Below are 26,277 nucleotides of genomic sequence, written 5' to 3' on the forward strand. Positions count from 1 at the left end.
ATGGCAAATCCTTTTTATGTCATGCATGACTTGCAGATGCATGGGTAAACACTCTTTCCCCTCTGAAACACTTGGCCTCATCCATACGGCCCCTGAAGAGCAGAGCCTGATCCATGCTACATCCTGCGCCGCTTAGGAGGGTGTTAGCCCTCAGGGGCCAAAGCCAGGCCAGGGGCTGCACCCACTTCAAAGTGCGCCTCGTTGCAGCACAGGGCGCAGCCCCTCTAACTTATTGGTATAGACAAAACCTCTGTGCCCTTTCTTTAGGAACACAGGCTCACCCCCTGCATACACAGCCTCAATTTTACAAATCCCATCGGTCAGAGTAACCCAGGGCACACTCCTGCCAGTCGGGGTTCAAAAGGGCCATGATTTCACCCCTGCGGTTCATGTATGAAAATGCTTGCAGAGCTGATACTAAAGGTGACTCCACTGCCGTAGCTTACATGGTTATTCTGCAATAAGGAGAGACTGGATTCCTAGCACGTGAATCAGGCTGCATGGTCTGAGGGAGGCTGATTCACCCAAGTTTGACTTCGCTGGAGCAAATGAAGCCAAGGCTTTGCCCAAGTGAAGGTATCAGAGCCAGGATCTCACATGCATAATCCTCAAATTGAGTACACCGTCCAGCTGGGAGGAGTGCTCATTCAGCTGCTACGAGGAGGCCGTGCCTCTTCGGGTCCTTGACTCAAACACTGGCAGTGGGCTGCCCGCTCTGCTCGGAGGAGAGGTTTCCCCTGCGCTTGCGCTCATTTGTACCTTGGGTGTACAGCCTCCGCTTTCTAATACATGCTGTTGGCACACACTCCTCTTTCCAGCTGCTAAGGTACTGAAAACACAATAAATGCTGAATAATATCTACTTTCATAGATATTAAATAAAAAAAGTTTTCACTTTATGGCTGCTGTGGGAATATAATGTGATTACAGGTAGGCACAGGAATGCGTTCCCAAGCTTCAAATGGGCAAAGAAGTGTCTAAAGGGCACATCTATATTCAACGCTGAGCACTCTCTGATCAGCTTTGTGAACATGAGACTTAACTAGTGACAAAGGCTGGGACACTTCCCTTCTCTGGAGAGCAAACCTTGGTTGCTGTTTTTGTCCATGGCAAGACTCAGCTGGTAGGCACTGTGAAGCTAAATTTTACTAGCTTCATGAAGCAGCCCTCTTGAAATAAGAGCCTGTGAAATCAAAGGAGAAAAGTGCCTTTGAAAGACACTGAGCTTGTTCAGCTGCTCCTCAGGGTTTCCTCACCAGTGGGACGCCTCCCCAGGGATCATGTCCTACACAACTCTACGGGTTCTCCAGACAACTGCTGCCTGTTGCATTTTTCTGGATCATTAAAACCCAAGGCAGTGTTTTGCCGGTAGTGCTGAGAAATAGGAAATAGTTGCTGCAACCCTGCATTTCATAAGGCTGGGGAGAAATTTCCAAAGAGAGTTCTTCATCAGTGCTGAACTAATGCGAGTTTGTTTACATTCAAAGAGTACGAAAAGTTGATAAAAAAAGTATCGCACCTCTCAGGGAACCAGCGATGCAGAAATTCCCTAAAATCACACAGTTCAGAGATAGCACTCTCGAATAGCAGTGCAACCTGAAGATTATTTTCTCTTAGAAATATGAACACCCACGTGGTGTTAAGATACCTGAAAGCGCTTCAGTTAGTTATTCTGACATTGTGAGCTGAACTTCCCACAACAGAATTACAATTAGATACATTTAACTTTCACTGCGTGCTTAATCTGCATTTCTTAAAATACATGTGGACCCATTTAACCTCTGGGGAACATTTATTCACTGAAGATGGCTAGTCACTAACTGATCCCACTTCAGCTTAATATCTTGCCTTTTGTATTTCATTCCAGCTCCAAAACCCAGATGCAAAAAAGACTATGCTGGTACCCTTCTACCAGCACAAATCCCAAATGAAGAAGAGTTTGAGCATGTCTGCTGGCTACCATTTAGCTGAGATGCCCATTTCAAAATTCAGAGTGCCTACAGAAGATGGACAAGCAGGCCTTGGACACCCAAAGTGCTTTGGGAGAGTGAACTGGAGTTATGCATTAGAAATGCCCCCCGAATGTCTATAATACAGAGCGTGGGTCTGTTTAACGTAGGGTTGTTTACAGTAAGGTCTCACGGCACTGTCATATTTCTGTGAACTGCAAACAGGGAATGAGGGTACCTACGGGAGTCAGGGCCCTTTTGTGCCAGTGGCAACCTATTTGCTTGGCTGCGTGGGTAGAGCTGATCCACCTTGTAGTTTAGTCAAAATGAATGTTCTCAGGAGGATGGAGAGAGGCACAGATGTATATTTTGTTTACTGTTAGGAAGATTAGTTTTAGCATATGTGTGTGCGTGGGCTTAGAGGATTAAGCAGGACTGTGCATTGACGGTCAATATTATTTGCATTTTATCATGTGTAAATGATATTCACACAGAAGTCATGACGCAATGCGCAGCAAGTTTCATTATCCGTCATTAAGGCAGCTCTCCCTTGCAAGTGCAAATGTACTGGAAGGCTGACCTAAATGTAGAAGAAGCTGAATGCTGATCCTTATCTTAATGAACAAATACAATTAGCCAAGTGTAAGAGTGTCAGGTATTGAAATGATCCTCTATAATACCTTCTTTCTTTTATTTCACTGCAATGAGCATCTCCTGATGGTATCAGAGCAGCATCTCATCACAGCACCTGGCAAAAACTACCTGAGGGTCCACGAAGCATCATATCCAGGCAGTCAGTCCAGGCGCAGGGTAACCAGCCATTTCTATTGCAGTTGGACTTCCTCAAATGTACACTAGCCTTTCAGGACATCCTGGGAAAGGTTTCTATTTAATGCCTTTCAGCTTTCTTGACTGTCTCCAAGAGTGGAGAAAGCCTCATTCCCCTCTACAGGAGCTGGTGTCCCTCATGCAGTAGTGATCAACACTGAAAAGTCCTTACAGATAAAAAAGAAGGGAACTAGCGTGGCTGAAAACGAACCTAATTGGATGCTGATGATGACTCTACTGGCAATTTATGATAATGAAGATGTGAATAAAGGGGCTCCAAGGGTTCTTTGCCACCCTTTGGGGATTGCGCTTGACAAAAGCGTGGCAAGGACAGTGACATCCTTTCTTCATTTTGGTTGCCTGATCTCCTTTGAATTGCAGTATCTGCTGCAATAAGCCAAAGACTTTAATCTTTCATGAAGACCCTACTGCTGAGCTGGCCTCCTCCCCTCTGGAGTGAGGTTTCTGCCTAGAAAATGAGGCGGAAATAAAAGATTTCCATAGATGGAATGTCTTAAAAACAGGTTACACACAAAATTTTCAAGGTTGCAAAATTGCATTTGCATAAGCTTTATTTGTATAATCTCACCACTGAGTACGAGTTATGAGTTGATGCTGATCCAGACTTGACTCCATTGATTAATAGGCACCATGTGCAACACATTTATGCTTTGGGAAGCAGAGACTTCTTCCCTCTCAGTTAGGGCAGGGGACATTTTGCTTGATCAGAGCAATGGAAACTTGAATCTTTGTGTGATTCTGCATCAAAGAGACATTTGGGACCGTCTGGGCTTCTCCAGCCAAAGAGCTACATCAGAACTGATTGCCCAGACTATTTCAAATGAGTCTTCACAGAGCGCAATGATTAAGACTACTTGTGGAGGTTTATTTCTAGTCTAAAGTCTTCTAAAGTTTTCAAAGCAACAAAAATTGTCTTACCTGCTTAAGTAATTACACAAGCACATCCTGCTTGATCTACCTTCCGTCCCGGGCATTTTTTCAGAGAGGCAAGTTGTTTCATCTGGATTTGACAACCTTTAACTAGAGAAATTAAGGTTAGATTCGGGAGAGGTTTGGGCACAGAAATCCCTGACTTGTAGGTGATCTGGCCTCCAGCAGCTTACGAGCTGCACTCAGACTCCCTACGCGGTTGATGGCGAAAGTTGGGTGCTTCGGAGTGGAACCCAAGAGAGTTGGCAGGATACAGTGGGATCTTCTTGAAGGGAGCACACAGCTGCTTACATTCAAGCAATAGGAAAAGTGGAGGACAAGGGTGTATCTGCAATTCTCTCTTGCACTAAAAGCCCCTTGAGGCTGGAGTGAGGCAATCCTGTCTGCTTGGGATCCATTGTCTGAAATCTTCTCTTGGAGATCGGTACCTACGCCCTTTCTTTCAAAAGACTCCACACAGATCAGTCTTTTAAAAACAAAGCAGGAAGAAGAAAAGGTGGTGATAGCTTTTATTGTATAATGCCTTGGTATTCAAAGTATATGCTGAGGAAGTGGGAGGCCTGGGTTCCTCTCCGCCTCAGCCCGAGGGGCCCAAACCCACGTCTCCCACATCCCATGACAGCGCCCCAACAACCAGGCTGGAGGCTACCTTGGGCGGAGGATCCTTCTCCACCCCTGCTTTGAAACTGCACAGCTCCGCAGCAAGGAATTTCAGACTCAGGAGGCCGAGGGGGGGCAGGGAGAGCGAGGAGGGAGCACGTGCCTGATGCCGAAACCTCACTCTGAGGCCCGTCACCAGGGAGCGGGTATCCGAAGAGGTTTGCACGCTGACTGTGGGTTACGGCATCCAACTTCCTCCTCTCTCCTTGGCACCTGACTCCAGGAAAGGCTTCCAGCAAGGCGGCACTGTAGAGGGTCTTTGGCCCCAGGCCCCCTGGGCACCTTTGCCCCCAAGGGCACTTCCCCGGGAGGCAGCAGACAGGATCCTCCTTTGCTCCTCTCCCACTCGCTCCACGGGTGCCCACAGGCATGCCATCTTTTGGAGCTGGAGCTGCCAAGGCATTGCATGGGGAGGCACCGGGTGCAGCTACGGGGGCCTGCCGAGCCCCTAAACAAGTAAAATACCAATTTTCTCCATGCCAGGGAGGCTTAGGTGAGTGCGAGGCACCAGGTTGCCCAGTCCTGGCAGATCTGGAGACCCCACGGGGCATGGCTCCAAGGTAAAGAGTCAGGTGTTTCTAGGGCTTCCAGGCAATTACAGGGTTAAGTGGCAGTAGAGTTGAGTTTTCCAGACAAGCTGCCTGGACACATGGACTTCAGTTCGGTTTATACCCTTTGGTTTTGATCCTACCTACAGCAGAGGAGGTTTCTTTCTTTCCAAGCGGGCACGCTGGGTGGCAGATGGGGAATTAATGTCCCCTCCCTGATGTTAGACAATAAATCAGCTCCTCACTAAAATTTGGGATTAAGGGCCGTCCAGATAAATCAAAGTGGGAAATCAAGCTCATTCCTCAACTTCAAGGCAACGGATTAGAGAAGAGGGACACACTCGGCTTGATTCACTCAGTTATGATATGATTAGGTTTTAAAACTCTAGCATGGCTGATATTTCTCCCAGCGTAAGATCAACTTTCCCAGTCAAAAAAAAAAAAAAAAGAGAAAAAAAGAAAAAAAGGAATTATGCAAACAATTTAACAGCAGGGGCCAGTCTTTATTACAGTCCCCTCAGGATGGGCAAATGAAAGCCCGGAACAGCTACCAACAACAGTAGCCACAGTTACAGTAACAGGGCTTAAATACCGTGTGAGCTTGGCAGCTCTCACCAAGCAAGGAGAAGTCACAGAAAGGCACGTTACACTTAGCAATATCTGATAGAAGTTTGCCTCAATATCAGTTCCAGGGAAAGGATGAACTGATAATCGCTTCTTGAGAGGGGGGAAAAAAAAAAAGGCAGAAAAAAAAAAGCTGGAAGGAAAAGCAGCCTTTCTGGTAAATCTGTGACAACAGCATCAGCAGCTCCGACTGGTTTGTTGCCCATTCCTTTTGGCAGCCCAGCAAAGGCATCTCCCAGAGATCTACACGTCTCCCTGTTAAGTAATCGTTGCACTCACATTCATTAGGCTGCAGCAAAGGCATCCCCATTAGCCGATTAACCAACCCATTAGGAGGTCCTGGTAAGCACTGTGGGCTGCTACACCTTCCTCACAGAGCACCCAGGAGCTTCGCCGGCCGTCGTTCCAGCAAGCGCCCTGAAAAGAGGAGAAAAGAGCAACTTTTGGTCTGCGAGACGGAGGCCTCTGAGCAAAACCTCACTGTTGTTTCCTTCGTGCTCTAGGAAGCTCTCCCTAGAAATTTTTCCTCTTCAGAGGGCTGCTCCTCCTCCAAAATAAGCCTGATTACTCAAAACGGGCAGAGGCACAGTCAGCCAGCGTGCTCGTAAGGACGACACCTGAGGGGAACAGGCTTCGGCCAAGCCTGGCACAGGATAAGCATCTGCTCTTGCTTACCGGCCCCGCTCAGCCTTTCACTTTCTGCTTTCAGCAACGAGAACTGGTTCTGCACAGCATCTGTTGCAACTTCTTACAAGCACAGAAATGCACAAAGAACCCAGGCAAGTAAAACCAGTGCAGGGGGACTCCTTCCAGCCCTGCTCCATCCCAGCAGACCGCAGGCAACTCGTCGCTCTCTCTGTTCTCTTGGCATGTGCAGAGGCACCTTCCTATTCTCTCAAGGCCGCAATGGTCTCTATTGTTTGCTGCTAGAAATGGCAGCAGAGCCTTTTCCATAAAACTATTTGAAAAATGCAGATTCTCTTCCCTTCTGTGTCAATGTGCATGCATGATGCGACACGCCATTCAAGTAAATCTAGCTTTACTGACACGGATACTCACAGAAATGAACACATGCGTGTGTACCCAAAACCAGATGAAAACAAAATTTTTAATTCACAGATATGAATGTTTACACCAACCGATACAGAGACAATACTATGTAGTTTGTCTGATCTATTATGAATATGACTCAAAAGAATCAATAAACATTAACCATATACATAAATGTGTGATCTACACAGAATGCTTAGAAGTAATTGCAAAAGGATTTGTTGAGTAATTCCAAAAAAAAAAAAAAAACCGAAAAAGGAATGATTGTCAGGAGGCGACCTGGTTGTGGGAAGAGGCACTTAATTCACTGCATGAATGACTCACGGTGAATTACTCGCATAACTCCACTTGCGGAAATCACTACTCTGCAAAAGCGCATACATGTTAAATCAACCAAAACACAGAGCGGTCCATATTCTTGGTACAATGCCGTCTTCTTGCCAGTACAGAATGAACAAAAATCCTCTCAGCTGGGCCGGGAGGGGGGAGAAATCCTCTTTTTTGGTATCCTGGCAATGTTTTCAAGAGACAGTTCGACAGTGCTCGCTTGCCCTATTCATGCCTGGCATTTATGTTAAAAAGAAAGTCTGGGCCTGTAATATTCAAGAGCAAGCTCTTGTTGACAATGAAACTTTGACTAATAATCTGAGGCTGTGTTTTCTACCCAACTCAATTTAATGCCATACGGTAATTAAGGTCCTTTCCTGCAAAATACAGAGCTCCGTGAAGAATGTCAACTGGTATGAACACTAGCAAGATTTGCTTTCTTCAGGCTACTCTCAGGATAAATAAGTCCTTCCTTTATTTGCTATCTGTGGTTGAACCGTGAGGTGCAAATCTTACTGGAATTAAACAAAGGGCACTATTTTTCACTGTCCCTTGCACTTTAATTTCCCACAGCAAGTCCCCAAAACTAAAAAAAAAAGGCAAAAAAAGGCAAAAAAAAAAAAAAAAAGCCATAGCTCCTTTGTAAGTCTCATGTGCCTGACACAATCCACCAGCCATACTTCAGGCATCAAACTCAGAGTGGCCAGGTGACACACATCCCCTTGGCTGCATTTAAATTTAAACTGCATAAACTGGGAGCTTATTCTCTGGGTATAGTCAATGCAGAGGCTTCGGCTAGTATGTCAGAGCTCTTCTGTTAGGAGCTTTATTGATTATAAGGAAAAACTTGGTCTACAGGGAGACTCACTGCCCATATGTTGCACGAGGAGCAGCTGCAGAAGGAATAGCTGGCTACAGAGAGCATCCCATCCCAAGCAGAGGTCCACACGGTAGTGACAGCACTGAGGGCAACAGCATCCTTGGGGAGGCAGGAGAGCTTTTTGCTTTTTGTAGCAAAGGCAAGAGAGCTTTTTGTTTGCTTTTGTAGAGCTGCCCAACAGCTAAAGCACCGACTCGGCAGGCAGCAGGCCTGTGCGCTGCGGGAGCTGCAGCCTCGGCCACCACCGCCCAGCCGGAGCGAGAGAGCAGGAGCGAACACGAGCGAACGGCTCCTGCTGCCCAGTGAGACCCAGGCTACGCTGATGCGAGAGCCCTGGAGCAGAGTCCCCAGTTCCTCCTGGTGTTTCTACTGACAGTCATTGAATAAAATGGAAGTGGGACCTGAACCTGGGATTTCCTTTGTCCCAGAGGAAACGTAATCCCCCGCTTCATTCATTCATGGTGAATATTCCCGTCAAAAACATCCTGAATATTATGCTTTGGCGATGCAGAAGACGGAAAGACCCAAGCGGCTCAGGCTAATGAAAGCCTGTAATCCCCATCTCCCGCTTCTCCAGTGCATGCTCTAAAAAAACGGGGTGGTCCCACGCAGGAGAGGGACGAGAGCTCTGGTCCAGCTTTTAACTCAGCCACGTTTGAAGACAGCAGCTATGATCCAAGTACCCTGAGCTGAGCCCCTCCAGTGACGTAGTGTAGGACATGCCCTGGCTCCAGAATGGCAGCGGGACTACCTCCAGTTTCTTCTCAAGGTTATTGCTAGATACGTGGCTAAGATCCACGGGGAATTTTGTATCTCAAAATGGGCGAGGCTATTGATTTCAGGCAATTTTGGGAGTTAAGCGGTGCTAAGGTGTAGACAGTGGAAACCTGATTTCAGAGGCTGGAGTATGGGCCTGTGTTTTTACACATTAATATTGCTCCAAATCCATGAAGCAGCTTTATACACTCAGTTTATGAAATTCATGCTTGTTTTGCGGGCAAGTTCATAAAACACATCTTTGGCTCTGCTATTTATCAGCAGCTCTCTTTCAGGCAAGCAAGCATATCTACCTCACCCATTTCTAAGAGAGAACTGCTGTATTAACACAGGAGCACAAGAATTTGGCAAGCGCGTGCTCCGGGAGGATACTGCGCATGGGCTGCGACAACGAAATTCACTTACAGGTGGTTAAGATAGATTCATGGTGGTTGCAAGGCAGACTTGTGGTAGAAACCTGAGAAATTTTTAACACCTATTCCAGCATCGTGTTATAAAAGGACAGATGACAATTCATGTTGCATCAAGTCCTGGAACTTGCTGCACTGGGGGATTATTGACAAATGCAGAGTTCATCTTGTACTAAAAACTTGCATCAAAATAGTAGATTTAAGTGCTTGAGATGGTTGGTAGACATAGGGAGAAGCTCTGAGCAGTTTTCAGAAATGAGCAGTTTTAGAGTGTCTTGTTAAATTAATAAACAAACTCATCAGACAGAAGCACAGGATTGAGACATGACACCAGAATTTGGGAGCTGTGCTGCTAACCACTTCACTTCTGTGTCCATTAACCTTCCACCTTTTGGCCGTCCAACCCATGGAGCTTGCTAGCTGCTCGGGGCAGAGACCGTACCTGACCTGCACTTGTGCAACTGCAGTGCTTCCTCCGTCACAATTTTTTGAAAAACTATTTGAATTACTTTTTAGCCCTTGTCATTGAAGCAAAAAGCTCGATAATGTAATCTGAGAGATCTCAGACCGCAGATGACTGGTAAAAACAAGCTGGAATGTATTATTCTGTGTTATACCTCTGAATGGAGGATGTTCAACCCTGCGAGTTGGTGATGCCACCAAGAGGTGTTTGGAGATTTCAGGCACGGCCTGACTTAGCCCAGCATTTCTGCCTTCAACCACACATTCACAATGATGACAGACTTCTGCACACTTCTGAGAAACACCTTTTAATATACGACAGGAGTTGTCACATGAATGTCAACAAAAGAAATCATTCCATAGCAATAACAAAATCAAATTATTACACAAATGCAAAAAAACACCCCAAACAAAACCAGAGTTGAAATGATGAAAGAGCAGTGTGCTGTTACACAATGTAAAACATATACAGAAAGCCACATTCTTCTGTTAAAGGGTCAGATGCTCATCACCATCGCAGGAAATAAGTGACCTCAACTTCCTCGCCCCCCCAAGGAGGAAAACTTTAAAGTCAGATATTTCGAAGGGTCAGATTAACACAAAAAGCAGCATTTTCAGAAAAGTTTCTATACCATTTGGATCTTTCGTTGCCTTCTGGTTCTTTTTGCAATCTTATTTTAAAAAGGTATTGGGAAGGTTAAAAGAAACTGTCAACAGCACTTGAACAATCAGCATTACCATGTTGGTCAGAAGAAGGTCCTCCCCCTTCCAAAGGGCAGTACGAATGGTATTGCAGAAAACTACACCTATCCGGCAAACGAGCTCTGGGTCAGTTCACTACAGAGAATTTTCCCCTTAAAATAAGCAAGACATGAGATAACCTGTCCTTGAGAACTGTGGTGGTTTTGACTCTCCCAGTGGTCTTTTGAGGAGGGGTGGAGCAAAGATATACCAAAGTGAATGTCTGAAGAACAATTCTTGAGATCAGAAGAGGAGGCTGTTCCTAGTCTTTTACAAGCAAACAAACAGCACTTCTGTAACTGAAGATTTTCAGTATTACTGTATAAAATTATATTTATTAGAAGTAAGACTGGGATACTTTAAGGCACCTCATGGTGAAGAAATATTTTAAAGGCTTGAATAACTCAGAAGATTGAGTTCTTTTTCCAAGATCCCCAAGAAGGAATGTAGCTTATAGTAACCAGCTTTGCTATTTCCAAATAAAGCATGAAAATTTTCAAAGTGGAAGTTTAGAACTATTTGAACTTTTCTTTAAAAGGAAACATAGAACACCTTGCTGGAAAGATAATTTGTTCATTTAACAGACCAAGACTTTCACCAAAGGAAGGCCTTTCTCATCCTTGATCTGAGCTTTGCCATTCAGGTACATTACACTTTTTCACTCGACTGAAATTAAACGGGTCAGTCAATCTTAACCAACAGTCATCTAAACAAAACAACTATCGACAACAAACCCAAAAGAATCTAAAACACAATTTCCTGATTAAAATATTTTTGTTACTTTAAACTAAAAAGATGGATATAATGCCAATGACAGACACGAATGACTCACTATCAGTTGTTCTACTCAGCAATTTATGGGTTTCAAGTGTGATTTTGTAAAAAATTTGTTTTTTCTTATGCTGATATTTGATACCTACAGCTAGTAATGTCCTGCCAAAACATGTGAAGAAGCACAATCAGCATTTTCAGAGATACCTAACATTTTTGTGCACATTCAAAAAGCTACAGGATCAAATTAATTCTAGCTTATAGACTGATAGCTAGATCTGTCAGGGTCTCATACCAGTGAGTCTGCAGCAGCCAGCGTTTTGGAGCTCTGCTCTGAAATATAACTTACCATAGATTCATTTCAGAGCTGAAATGAACTAAAACTGTAATTATACCCTTGGTTTACACATGCATATCTCCTTGGTTCTGATAAAAAAAACCCCAAAAAACTCAAGGTATACGGCCAGGAGAACGTACTGTTCTCTTAGAGCATTTAAAAGTCTCAGTGTATTATACGTCATACATATTCTCTTGTAAGAACTAACTATTTAGAAATGTAACCATTTAGGTATGTCCAAACTGCTCAATAAAAAAGCTAAGCAAATGAGCTCAAGCATCGGACTCCCTGGTCAACTCACCCTGGCTCTGTTTTGGACCGCTCCAGCCAGGTCTCTCAATGACAAACCTTGAGCAGAGTTTGGACATGGTTCACACCATGGATCCCTTCCAAAAAGGCAGTTACAGACAAGACCATGCAAGGTTGAACTTTCTTCATGCTATACAGTCCCTAGCATTATCCCATGTGACTTTATGCACTACAACACTTCCCTACCTCTTCTCATACCTCTGCAATACAAGCTCCACTCTACTGAGCTGCAGAATAGCCCTACCCTTATTTCGTACAATTTGAACTGAAAAGGAAACCAAACCAAAACGCACTAGATAGTAACTGCGTGCTAGGTCCCTAAGTCGACCGCACGAGCCCAGAGAAGACCCAGGGCCAAGTGATACAGAAAAGTGGATGTTGCTGGTGTGCTGTGAGAAGGATTAGCCATAAGCACTGCTTACATGAGCCAATCTGTGCCATGTGGCTTTGGGGACAGGTGGCTGTCCCTGACTGTCTGCTCTTTAGCACCAGATGTAGCACGAGCCCCATGCTGTGCATCACTGCATGAAGCTCGATTCCACTGATCTCAACGGGATCTGTTCTGGTGTAAGGTGCTACACACTGCAGAAGAAGTGTCAGAACCTGCCAAAAGAAAGCTAGAGACAAGAGCATTTAATTTTTTAACTTCCTGCTAATGACAGAAGAGGATGTTAGCAGCAAAACTAGACGCCTGATGTTTGTTTTCCCCTCCCCACCCAGCAAGGGAAGCTGGCTGGTGGCACAGCAGGTTGTAAGAGGTCCACCCCCAGGATCTCACGGCAGGACAGCAAGCCTCACCGCAGGGAAGATGCTGCAACAGGGGAACAAGGATTCTGCCTCTCACCACTGGGCTGACTCCTGAGCACGACAAAGTCCTTCTAAATGAGCCCTTGTGCTGAGGCACAGGCTTTGGCCTCAATTTACTTCTCTACAAGGAGAGAGTAATTTTGTATTTGAATCAGTTATTTGCTTGTAGAACTGCTTGAAATGAGAAACATTTGTGTTTGTCTTCCTTTTAGACCACCGGGTGAACACTGGGTAAATAACATTTGTGTTACATAGGTAATAGCAAGCATCTTCAGTGTTTTTTTTTAAAAGCACAGTATTTTCTATGTCCTGAAGAGATCTGTTGCCTTTTAGTCTCTTCTGTGCCCTTTGAACAGTAAGATGAATACATTTATTTTCTACTGGACGTCAAAGAGTAGGTATCTCACCAAACATGAAAAAAATCTGAAGCAGCATAGCACTTGCTTGATTTTTTTTTTTTTTTTAAAGCATGGGAATAGTGCCTTTGTATTAAAGTGCTTTGCTGAATCAGGACATAAGTTAGGAATACCGAACCTCCCTCTCTCACTGCATTCCTCTCACTATCAGCAACAGCCATTCAAAACTACAGGTTGTACTTTCCTACCTATTCTGGTAGGATGATAACTTCAAACAGCTTGAGTTCAACAGAACCCCTGATGCAAAACTTTAAATATACTAAGGTTACATATTTTTAACATATATTTAATGAATTTGTTGTGTACCCTGCAGTTATAGCTTTGGCTTGAAGGCACAAATATTAAGGCACAATAAATGCAAATAATGTATACATTTCAATGTGTTGTGTTGAAGATAACTTTGTACTACACGGTATTTAGGTATAATGACATGTCATTCAAACGTTTCCTCAAGTTATTTTAATACCTTTTTTTCTTTGATAACCTGGATAAAAAGAGGAATGTATGTTAAATTATTTAAATATTTCTTCAGTGCAAATGTGGTAATTTTCTTCTAAAGTATAGAAGATTGAGAAGATTGATTTTTCAGCATTTGGATTTTAGCAAAATAAAACTACTATTTACATTCATCTTGAACAGCATTATTTGCATTATTTATCAAAAAAAAAAAGTATATAGTACTTCTTGAAGAAAAAGTATTTTTGGCTTGTTCAACTCTTTTTCTACCAACCTGCATAGCTACTTATGACAGGTAGAAAGACAGTTGCACTAGACAACTAAGTTGTACACTACCGAATCTGCTGTTTAGACATAGCTGTCAAGCTAAAGTGACACTGAAAAAATTTTGGTTTCGCTTGCTCTCAAAATATTTCCAAAAGAGGAAAAGGACACATTCGAATTTTTTTAATAAGCTCCAAATACGCACCCTAGACCTGTTAGGTGTCCTGCACCTATTTAAATAAAAGAGATCTCTACCACATAACTTTCAAATAAAAACTGAGCCTGCGTGATTTCCTTAGCAATATAAACATAACTTGTTGGAAAGGAAAACATATTGCACTGAAATTAAAGAAAGAGGGACAGTAAAAAAATTTTCTTCTCAGTATTAAATAGGAAGGATGTCCAGTGCAAAGAATCGCCCCTTCCCTTTCATCTTCCATTGACACTTGCAAACATCGTCACTGAGTTTAGACATTCTCAGGTTTACATTCTATGGAAAACAGTTAAGGTTATTAGGAATCACAGTGCAGTTTCAGTTACGCATAATCCTGAGGAAGGATCCAAGGAGGAGTCTGTGGCAAGTTGACCATTCTGAACAACTTCTGGGTAATTCTTACTGAAGTACACCTAGGAAAAATATCAGATTCTGTGAGTAATTATGCATCAAACACCTTTTAGTTTCAAATAAAATTTCTGGAGATAAATACAGTAGAGATAAATACATGTCCTTAAGAAATCCCAACAGGAACTTCAGGTTAGTGGCATTCAGTAACTGTGTGTCACTGAAAAATTAGTAGAATTACTGCATGATCTTACATTGTAACAAAGCGTGAGAAAAATCCCACACAACCTGTAGATCCACTCAAATTCTGGTAATTCAGATAAATAGATATGTTTTATCACTTTACATTAAACTGATAAGTAAAATCATTTTACTAGCTCAAAACATGGAGATAAATTAAAAACAGGATGACAAAGAAGCTGTGAAATCTTGCGTCTGCACAAGGGTTTCTCATTTTCACACATAAAATGAACACAATGGATTTGGATGTTAATATCAGGTTGTAATCCCTATATTTTACAAACTATGATTGACAACCATTGAAACTTCGAGGTATATGTATGAAATATCCCAGCGTTTAATTTGTGCTGCAGAGCAGTTATAGGGCCTATAGAAATGTGATCTCTGGATAGTGAACCACAATAATGAAAGAAGAAGCAAAAGCTTTAACAATGACTCAACCAAGCAACTTCTCTAAAATGTAAGATGATACCAAATAATAGGACAGTTCTTTGCCAAGCCTTTGAGTTCATGAATTCTACCAATTTCTAGCTCAACTAGAAAAGATACAGGTTTCCTGATAAATGTATAATCAGAACATAAAGGAAATGAAATGCTGTCAAGTTTCACTGTTCCACAATCATCAGTTTTTAGTAGCTGTATCATATCTCTGTTCCTTGACAGATGCGCATAACAAAATGAAATAATGTCAGGACTTGTGTGCTCTTATCTAAAAATGTGTTTGGGTGAAAAAGGACTTCAAATGCAATTTTTTCAAAGAAGAATGTGAAAAGTTTTGTTTGAGTCTTTAAAAACAGAAAATACACTATCTTTCTGAAGCTGACATGTGTCACGAGTTAGGTCTCATAGTCAGACTGCTTTGACTACGGCTTATGAAACATTTCTCCAATTTATATTTGAGAGTGTTGTCAATAAAGTTCAGTTTGTTTGACAACAATGTCCTTTTCATATATATGAATACATGTATAAAACACGCAGGATAAAAAAGAAATAGTAATTCTATAAAAACATTCCTGTAAGTACCACTGTCATATTTTGTGCACAGGTGCTAACGCAGGATATATACATCTTTACAAGTTTCAAAGAATATTAAGGTCTGATTTGAATCAACAAAAGAATTGGAAGTCCTGTTAAGAGGCATTCCTCAGTAACCAGCCACGATCGGATGCAACAGAGGAAAGTTAATCAGGCGCCTGCCTGCACACACGCTGCGGAGACGGCAGCCCCAGTTCTGTATTCCCATCCCGTTCCTGGTTTAAAACATAAAACTTTGGCATACTTTTAATGCAGCTTTTGAATGTGAATTTTTTTTTTAATAGAAAGTTAATAGAAAACCTTGGCACATTACTAGAGATGTAATGAAATGGCAGCTGCTTTTCAACTGTCTCATTGCAATTCCTCCCCTGAGCCCAATCCCTCAAGATATTAAATGCCCAAGTCTTTATACAAGTTTCTTCCACTGCCAACAGAGCTGCAACCTTTTTAAAAGTAATCACTGAGGTGAGATAACACCTAGTATTTTAATATTTACACATCTGTCATAGCTTTAAAATAAAATAACCCTTATTTTTCCCTCAAAGTACTCAAAGATGCCACCAAAGCTTGCAGAAAAGCCTCTCTCAATGCTGCCAAGAGCACGGAGAACACACCAACTTTTGTTTATCTGAAGAACTGAGCACTTTTTTTTTTCCCCCTTTTTAACTGTTTGATGACTATTTCTCACTTTCACATAGGATTTTCTCCTAACAGCTTCTTGCAAACTGAGCAAAGACAAAAACACAGTCTCACAAGCACAACTCTATTGCAGTCAGGCTCACAGGCTAGTTAATATATACTCAGCGGTCTCCAATTTGAGCCATGCCTGCGTCGTTTTCTTTGACATATGCACAAAAAATGGGGATACTGAGTGACCAAGAGAGACATACAAATAGCAACGCTGGATCAATTCAGAAGCCTGAGCTAAGGTTCCAGCAGCAGCTTGATCTTGCAATGCTTAGCTAAGATGCCCAAGAGATTTTTTTGAAAATTAGGTTTCTTCAAAGATGTCCAAGTTAGTCTTCCAATTTAAGATGTGTAGTCCCTCTTCATTTGCACTTAAAGGATACGTGCAGAATTTATACTGTTCCAGAAAATGCATTTAAAGTCTCACCTTACTGAAAGAAGCTCTTGGTACAAGTTTATTCTGCACAAGATTCAGGTCCAAAATGCAATAAATCAAATAATCATTGCCAAAGCATGGCCACATTCCAAACCATTTCACTTAGCAACCCACTGTAACGCTTTTGAGAAGTATGTATATATGTCATATTACCATTTCTTTTTATGTGCAGCATGCTGTTTTTTCAACAACAGAAAAAAGCTGTTCTTCATAAAAACAGTTCTTAGTAACCACAGTAGGAATGTGAGACCAACAGCAATACATGTAACAGACTTACTAGTGTAAAAAGAAAAGCCGTTGGAATCAGCTCTTCTGACTAAGCAACTTCTCTGAAAGTATGCATGAAGCACAAGGGACAGCAATAACAAAAACCTTGAATTAATGTCCAAGTCCTTCCAACAGAAAGAAGTGTAACTGTGCTTCTGGGTAGCTGCTGACTGGAGATATAGTCTCTCGATTCCCATATTTTTGGGCTGAGCAGGGATAAGCACCATGCTTTGCATTCTTGGCAGATGCTAAAGCTTGTATCTGCCTTCTAGCCTGGGAGTTAGCAAACTTTTTCATCAAACCACATTTCAGCAGACTGGTTCCTGGATCTCTTCCCTTCCTGTACAAAATCACATAACATTGATGTGGTAACTGCAGATGACTATATGGGCAAGTAACATCAGGCAATTATTTTTATATATTTTGAATTATCTTTGAATGCAATTGTGCAATTGGGGAGGACTGCAGGGAAGGAAGGAGAGACAGCATGACATGGCTAAATCTCTACAGATGACAGCTGGACAGCCTCACCTCTTGCCATTCCAAGGATCAAGCCTTAGGAAGCTAGCCTTCACTTTACAGAGAAACACTGGTCATATGAATTTGAAGCTATCCTTGTAAACATCATTTACGTAACCTCCAGATTGTCGTACACATACCATAAAAAACATGGCTAAGCCATTCCTCTCTAGTAATAAAATATAAGAAGCTACATTGCAGCAATGGCGAAGGACAGCGGGACTCATTGCATAGTCTAGTTAAGGACAAAGCTGTTTCCTCAGTTCTGCAAGTAGTGCCACACATGAACTTACAGTGTACGCTCTTGGCTACAAAGCTTAACTTGAAAAACTCTTCAAAAAAAAAAAAAAAAAAAAAAAAAGAGGTTTCAGCAGCTCTAAAAATTTCTAAGAATATGAACAGACCCAAAAATCTCTTCCCTAATCTGCAAAAAGTCCAGTAAAATAGCAGACATGAGTATGCAGCCTCCATGACAGCACAATTTTTCATTTTTTCCAACTTGCTGGAAATGCGTCTATTTTTACTAGGAAATAGCCAGGCACCTGCCATTTTGTTTCCTGTCTATTGGTCTCCTGTTTCCCCAGGAAACAGTTTGGAGTTTGTGTTCCACAAACTGTGGAGCTCTGCTCCACACATCCAGCAACTTGAGGAAAGCATAAAGGCTAGAGATAAGACCTTTGCCTCTTGTCTTGAAAAGGCTCTCTTAGGTCACTACATGACTAATACCAGTGCCTTACTTGCACGCTGAAAGTAAAGTTACATGACTATGAAGCAAGTTGCTGACAACCTGCGTACTGCCAGTCTCAACTGAAGCGGTGCTGAAACTTCATAGGCACTGAGAGAAATAAAACCTTGCTCTGGACCTCCTGTGTGGTAAACTTATCAAGAAAAAAGAAATCAAGCCAAAAGCTAGTCAAAATGAGTTCCTCAATCACAGGTCAATTTTTTATCTTCTTATCTCTGCTTCAGCTTTCCGTCTGAAAAGTGGAGATGATATAGCTTCACCTCAGAGGCATATTATGAAAATTCATCCATTGATGTTTCTTAAACACTTTGATTGCCAGAGGAATGCTCACAATTACATTAATAATTCTGTACTCAGAGTAGGATTTGAATAGTAAGCAGTAAATCGGGCACAGAGCCTTTTAGGAGGCAACAAAACATTCAACAGCTGTTTCTTAATTGAGCCCTGCTCATGTGCAGAACAGAGCAAGGGTACAAGAACAAAGTAAGAGAAAGCACAAAAATAAGAATGTGATCACACCCCCCAGAGACCATAATATAATGCACAGGTATTGAACTTCAAACTAAAATGTGAGCGGCCCTTTTAAAAATATAGAAATAACAGATGAATGCTGGACTCTGCAGCCCTAACATGTTTTTACAGCAAATTTTTCTAAGATCAATGCCCAGCACAGGTGAGTATGTCATATATTATTTACACTTACCATTTTGTGTACATACAGAAAGATGCAAGAAATCCAAACAGTCTTTCAACTCAGGGTATATAAATACACTTATCATTTGGAAGTCTGTGTATATCCCACTAAAAAAAGCACTGAAAATGATGGCTTTGCCTTGCAAAGCCGACAGATTCTTTAGTGGAAGGCTTACTATAACACTGAATATGCTAACTTGAGATAAACAAACTGCAAACTTAATTATCCCTTCTTCTAAAATTACCCGTTTTGCTGTTTCAATCAGAGAAGCCGCTTCAGTCTTGCCCACTTGTTGCACCATTTTGTAAAACAAGCCATCTTGTTCTTGCAGCAAAATGTAAGGTTCACCATATTCTTTCACTCTTCCTGCATCTAAAACCTGTTAAATCAGCAGAAACCAACATATTAACATAAGAAATTAAAAAAACAAACGTTAGAGTCTACAAGCAAGGGGAGAATGTATGCACTTCAAGTCCTAAGATGAATTTTGTATCCTGAAAATGAAGTATGTCCTCTTCAAACTAGCATAGCACTTTTTCAGTTTATAGACCTATTGTACAATTTTAGAGTGCCCTACAGCCATTCCACCTATAGGAATCCAATGCAAAGTTATGCAGAATATGGAAATACAATGTTTGTGAAGCCAACAAAGCAGATTATAAGATTCATTGTGTAAGAAAGAAACAAAGAGGCCTAAAATGGGCTCTGAAGTAAACAGCTGTGGGTAAAAGCCACGCAATAACCACCACGACGGTTAAGGGAGAATAAGTAGGTCTTTTGGATTAGAGGAGGTGAAGATGTAATTAAAGAAAATGAGGGTGTTGCTGAAAAGATAAACAATTTCTTGCATCAGTTTTTGCCAACTACATATTAGAAAGATACTTACCCTGAACCTATTCTTTCTACATAAAAAAAGATGAGATGACACCAGGGACATAGGTACCCAAAAGCGAGGAAGGGAGAAGTAAAAAACAACAGAAAAATTAAAAAGGCGTTAAGTCAGTAAGCCACAGAGGATATACACAGTCAAAAATATCAGAAAAAATTCAAGAATAAGCTGATTGAACCTCGAAGAAAATATTCTCATACTAGTGACTTTATTTAAGGACTGCATGGTAGAAAATATTGCACTTAAATTGTGAAAAGCCTTATGGGATTAATTCAGGGAACTTTTAGACTAGCATATATATTTTGAGATAAGACAGCAATTTACTTAAAACAGTCATTAAAACACAAGTAGAAGACACACAGATCACAGGTAGAATTTGTTCTCTACAGTTTTAGCAAAAGTAAATTGTACCTCACAAATCTGATACAATTCTTAATGCACCAGAAGAAAATGGTTTATATGGATATCCAGAACGGTATCTGGCGTAACTGAATAGCTGTGCTACAAGGGACAAAAATTTTTCAAGAACCTGGGCAGAAAACAGAGAATAGGTAGGAACTGGTGGGAACCACATCATTATGGCATATGTGGTAGCTATGTATGTGTTAGCCATCAGAAAAAGGAGCTATCAGGAAAGTGACAAACCTGCAAATGACACAAAAATGTGCAGGTAAGTCTAGACCAGAGGAGATACAGATACACCTTACTAACCTAAGAGAATGAGAAACACAATAGCAGGGAAAACTCAATATTGACAAATGCAATGCCCTCAAATACTTAACTGGCTTATAAATTAATGGTATTGACTCAAGAAAGAGATTTGGGTATGAGTCTACAAGTTCAGTATTTATAGCCCATGTGTAGGAGCAGTGAAGTTAAAAAAAGAGAGAATTTATGTGAGAAAACAAAGTAATTAAGAAAATATTTTTGTTCTTATATAAATAAGAACCTGAATACACGTGGAATACTATTGAAAAAGATATTGCCACAACAGAGGAACTTTAACCCAAGCCATAATTTTGGTGTACGTACTTGTAAGGAAAAAAAAAAAAAAAAAAATCTAAAAACCTGGAGCTGTTGATTTCATGAAAGAAAAGAATAAAAGGTATTATGAGGACAACTTCCAAAATAACAAAAATAGTTCGCAAACGTCTGTTTCCAAGAAGAAACTCCAATAAACTTGGAAACAAACTCAAAGTCCTGTGAGGAAACTTTCAAACGTGCGCTTTGCCTGTGCAACTCCTTAAAGCAAAACATCCTGATGGCCGAGATCTCTAAGCGGCCTGGGCCCCCGTTAATGACAAAACCCGCAGTGAAGTAGGACAGCTGAGCTGATCCCTTTGCCTGCGCTGGTGGAAGAATTACACGCCGCCAAGATCGCTGTCGACTTGTTTTTGACACCAGGGACCCGGCACCAGGGGAAAGGCGCCCGCTCCTTTGCTTCCGGTTCAATTAAGTACATGGCATTTGAATGGAAAATAACTAAGCCAACAGCAGCAGCGTAATTACATCTAATTTTAAAAATTGTATGCACAGAAACCTCTAAGAAGTTATTTGGTGTTTTCAAAAGCTCATATGTTAAGAGCACCCAGCTTATACTATGATTTTCCTTTGCAAGCGATTTCCAATACTGTTCGGTATATAGCTGATAAAAGTGCTCGTGGAAAAATTTTAAAATATTAGTAATATTGCATAGCACAATATATAGTCATTTAATATACAGTAGATGCGGTGTTTCACCTGCAAAGGTATGCTTGTGCACATGTTGATTTTCCAGGGTACTTAGTCCTATCCCATTTAATCTGAATATTTAAGGATTAATTACAAATATAACTTTCATCGCAATCTTTTGTATACCACAGTATGTCACAGTTAAGGACAGCTTCCTTAAAAATGCCATTAATTAATTTATCATATACAGTTCAATGTAATAATTAAAATTGGGGTGCCACAGTGTAGAACATCTCTGGTGCCCTGAATAAGTAAAGTTTTTTTTAGCATAGCACTAGATTATGTAACCACTCCTTAAGAAAGAAAACAAAAAAGCATCTTCATTAAATGTGTCTCTCACAAGAAAGAACTACAATAGAAAAACAGAGGGTTTTAAGAATTTATATTACTGTGGTATCTGAATTTTAACATTAATTTTGCAAATATCTGAAACAACCACAAACACGGACAATCTTTCTCCTCCAGAGAACCTGGGAGGGAAAAAGGAAAAATTTATTCCTCCTTGACAAGTTTTAAACAGCCAAGTCCAGAAGATGAACAGATAGAGCAAGCAATTTGTGTCTAGAAAAATTCCATTCACATTTTAAAACAAATCATTAATCTATTCATATCCTTTCTTGGCGAATAAAAACAAACTTGTTTATGAAAATAGACAGAACAAACACAGGGAAAAAAAGCCACGTAGCTTTTTTTAAAAATCTGAAATGAAAAATAAAGAACGAAACCGAACACACAATATCATTCCTACAAGTCAGGAATACTCTATAAACGCTGTTCACCAAGGAAAAACACTTTCTACTAACTGCTGTCATCTACAAGACAATGGAGAAAATTTAAGCTGATTTACTTGGTAGTTATACATTTATATATTTATACATTTATTAAAAAGCACTTAGACAAAGAGATAGGTACTCTTCTTTGAAGAAATAGGTGCTGATAAAATTTAAATAAATAGGCACTTTGGCTAAGGCTTTGCATACTCTTACTCACTGACTCCAAGCCAAATTAAAATCATCAGGACTTCAAAAAGCCAGCTAATCATTCAGGAAAGGTGGAATCTGGTGTTTACCAGCCACATATTTTCTGATCAACTTGCATGGAACGCTTATCACCGCACGATACGACCGAACCGAACCCAGATGCGTTCCAAGGCAGTTGTACCAGTGGAACTTGATACAGAAAAGCCAGAGAAGCTCGTAGCTGGCGAAATGAGATCAGCAGGGTGATAACGGAGCACACACGCAGGAGCACAGGACTCTGAATCGGACTGGGATTTCATTATAGACTAACACAGATATCGAGAGAGGGGGATTTTAGACAAATTATTCAACTTTTCAGCTCCTCCGTCTGACTCTTCGTAAAATACACCAAATAAAGACTCACAAACATTCTGTGGGAGTTAACTGCCTGTGAAATACTTAGACAGCCCAGAGTAAAATAAAAACAAACACAAAAAAGCTATATAAACCCAAAGTTGTCATACATAAACCAGGGCCAGATTCTCCACTGTCTTGCACTGGCAGCTTCTCTTCCCTCGCCTGCACTGTTCTTGCCTTTGTAGTCACACCCTTTTGACTTCATCAGGATTTTCTCAAGTGGAAGAGTAACTCCAACAGTACAAAATTTACCAAATTGGCGGCTGGTGATCATGCAAAGGAAAGCATGCAGGAAAATTCTTCTTCAATGGAATTTGCTCGCGTCCTTGTGCAAGGTGAAACTGTACTTTACTTATAGCTATCCGAATTATGCTTACTCAAGCAGCACTATTCAGACATCTTAAGTTCAAGCAGGGCTCAAATGCTATCTTTTTCTTGAGTAAAATCCTCTCATGCCACCTAATTTCACTTGTTTCATCCCAGTTGAAGGGTCTGGGGCAGTGACTGCTCATCCCAGTTGTGTTTCTTTCAGAAGGATAAGCACCATGTTGGGTAGAAGGCAACATAGTTTTGAACAGCACTTTGTTTGACATAGAGGCACAGAATAACATAGACAGAGTGAGATTAAAAACCTGGCATGGAAAGACAGTGAAACAGAGAAGTATTTGAATTTGACTGACCTGCAAAGGCAAACGTGAAAATGGAGTATTAGCCATTTAAATGTGTTGTTTACGTTAACTCTAGCTAGCACAGAAGGACTATTTGCCTATGCAACAAAAATGTTGCTGAACTAAATTTGTGTAAGATTGGGCAACTACAAAACAGTTGTCCATTTTGCCTTATCTGTACCCTACCAGGTTATCTATCTCCACTTTGCCTAGGTCCCCCCCTGCAAAAACTCCAAACTTTGCAGTATTTCCATTCTATAGTCTCATAGTTTAATGTATTAACCATGACAAAAAAGCAGGGGAGGGAAGACAAAAAGGAAAACATAAAACAGTGAAAACGAAACCAGATTGATGGCACAAAGAAGAGAGAAATGAGACAATGACCCACAAGGATACTCCATCACGGTAGTCCAGTTTCCAGCAGAGACCTAGGCAGCAGAACCAGGACAGAACCTTTTCTCCCTGATGATTCCTGCAACTAAGCTATATTTTTCTGTTGCACAGGACTTTGGGAAAAAATCCATTCATTTTGTAAGTGAATTTAAAATCTTCTTTGCGGATTAATATAAGTGAAAGAAGCCACGGAAAGAGAAAGAACATGGTCCCTTAAAAATGCTGTAACAAATACCATGTACTTACGGCTATCCATAGACACAAAAAAGAAAGTTCTAAATCCTGCATTTTCTAACTTTCAGCAACAAAAGCAGACAAACCAAGAGAACAATAGTTATAAAACATTCTGAGAAAAAAACAGTCCAAGGTTGGAAGTGTTCAGCAACAGAGGAGGGGGCCATGGGAATTTATTTCAATTATTATTGAGGAATGACTAATATTCCTATTCACGTTCATCTTCACCATAAAGCCAGAGGGAAAATGGGACATTTAAGAGTTGATCATAAATGTTTTTATTTCCTATTCAAAAGGAAAATAATTCAAGCGAATTATCTCCTAGGGAATACATCTGATTTAATTTAGACTTGGAAAAGACATCACCAAACAACAAAATTATTATTAAAGTTCAAAACTCCGCTAGGAGTACAACTTTGAACAATGTTTTCCTCAGAGAGCATACATCAAGATGATCTTCAATAAAGTCCTGGGAAGAGGAGAATATTCAGGAGATGCTTCTGGTTACATCATATTATAAGAAATATATTTACCCAAGACAATACATAACTTTGTGGGAAAGAGTCAACAGCCTGTGCTCCAGTTGGCATTACATTCAGATGCAAGCATGTTCTGTCTCTTCCGTCTCATCATGGTTTGTCAAAACAGATCAGAAACATGTACATACTTCTCTGAAGAATAATTTATAAATATCAACCTACCTAAACAGGTTTGCGACCATCGAAGAACATGGAGAAGGCTGCAAATATAACTCAGGAACCATTTTAAAGTTGTTGTGTTTTTTTTTGTGTTCTTTTTAAGGGGTTTTTCTTTTTCTCCCCCCCGCCCCTTTTTTAAATTTTTCGTGGTGGAGCTTTGTTTGGCTGTTTTTTGGTTTTTTGTTTTGGTGTTTTTTCAGTCTTCAGGTTTAATCTAAGCACTCCCCAAGCTCCTTCAGGGTTCCTATACAAATTACTCTACCAGTAACTACAGACAAATTTGGTGTCAAATGATGTACATTTCTTACATCATGTATACAAATAAAGCAGACCATACTTGGGCATTTGCCTTCTTATAATCGGAATTATTATTTTCAGACTTTCCAAATATTTCACCTCAGCAGAGCTTAACTCTGCTGTAACAATGCCAAATCTGCCACTGGTCACTGGGATTTGACATGTACCCCCTTGCCCACCTTGCCCTGCTTCACAGAAAAGGCAACTTCAGACATTTCGTTCTGTGACAAGAAACAGTGGATTTCTTTAAACTGACATCATTCTTGATCTATAACTTAGGGAAAATTGAGCATGCAACGCTGCCTGGTAAATTGTTCCACATATGAGTTATCTTTACTTTTCTTGCAGAGGCTTAAAAATCTACCGTCTTTTTCTCCATCTGATGGCATGCCGCTGTAAGCTGGCTGGAACATTGTGGGAAAAAATATCAATTATGTATGTAGTAATGAGTCTTATTCTACTGATAATCTTTTGATATTAACTCCTTCTGTATCTTGTTGAAGGAGAGAAGCCTGTTAACCAGTCACTGCAGATGCTGCTTACATTGTTCAGTTTCCTCACCTCACAATATCTGATAATACAGTGCAAGTTCAACCTTTCCCTTAGAGACTACGAAGGGACCTCATGCCAGTTCTTACCAACAGCTGTACACGCTGACAAAACTCTCCCTTGGTCAATCAGTAATGACTGTTTCCATCACTGTAAAGCCACATTTCTCAATCGGGATTGCAGAATGGCTTAAAAGTGGCCCTGAAGTGATAGAAGATATACTTCAGCTTTTGAGGGTCTTAGAAAGTTAGATAAGCTACAAGGATATTATACTTTTCAAGAGGTTAAGGAATATTGTTGCAGATGACTGGGTATGTCTCTTGGTTTTATCAGTTTCTGATGACAATGAACTTGTGGCTCAGCTGCCATGCACACAGTTTTGCCTTATCAGAAACTCTCTGCTCAAAGAAACAGCCACCAGCATGCCCTGTGCTAATTTGCTTTTAAACAGTAATATAATATTTCTGAGAGAGCAAAAAATCATCCTCTAAAGATGTGTTAGTATTTCTAGTATGATCTGGATTCTATACCATTGTCTTTAAAGAAATATGCTCCGGCTGTGCTGTCCTTATACTGATGGAAACGCATTCACACACAAATACCTGACAGAATGAGAGATCAAGGTTCATCAAGCGTTGGCTTCGCTTCCTGCAATAATTCAAATCCAGCTCTTCATTTGAATGCTCCCAGC

At 40.9% G+C, this 26,277-nt stretch overlaps 1 protein-coding gene across 1 annotated transcript in view; it reads right to left on the reverse strand.

The window, feature by feature from the left end:
• Positions 1-9,875: 9,875 nt before the first annotated feature.
• ABCC4 (ATP binding cassette subfamily C member 4 (PEL blood group)) overlaps positions 9,876-26,277 on the reverse strand; it is a 154,281-nt gene continuing 137,879 nt past the window's right edge. The window contains exons 30-31 of the mRNA XM_082305100.1: positions 18,996-19,130; positions 9,876-14,193 (exon numbers count right to left, since the gene is read on the reverse strand). Coding sequence (XP_082161226.1) covers positions 14,086-14,193; positions 18,996-19,130 — 243 coding nt within the window. The 3' untranslated portion in view covers positions 9,876-14,085. The remainder of the gene's footprint in view (positions 14,194-18,995; positions 19,131-26,277) is intronic.

The sequence above is a fragment of the Platalea leucorodia genome (assembly GCF_965183815.1).
Source record: "Platalea leucorodia genome assembly, chromosome: 2".
NCBI lineage: Eukaryota > Metazoa > Chordata > Aves > Pelecaniformes > Threskiornithidae > Platalea > Platalea leucorodia.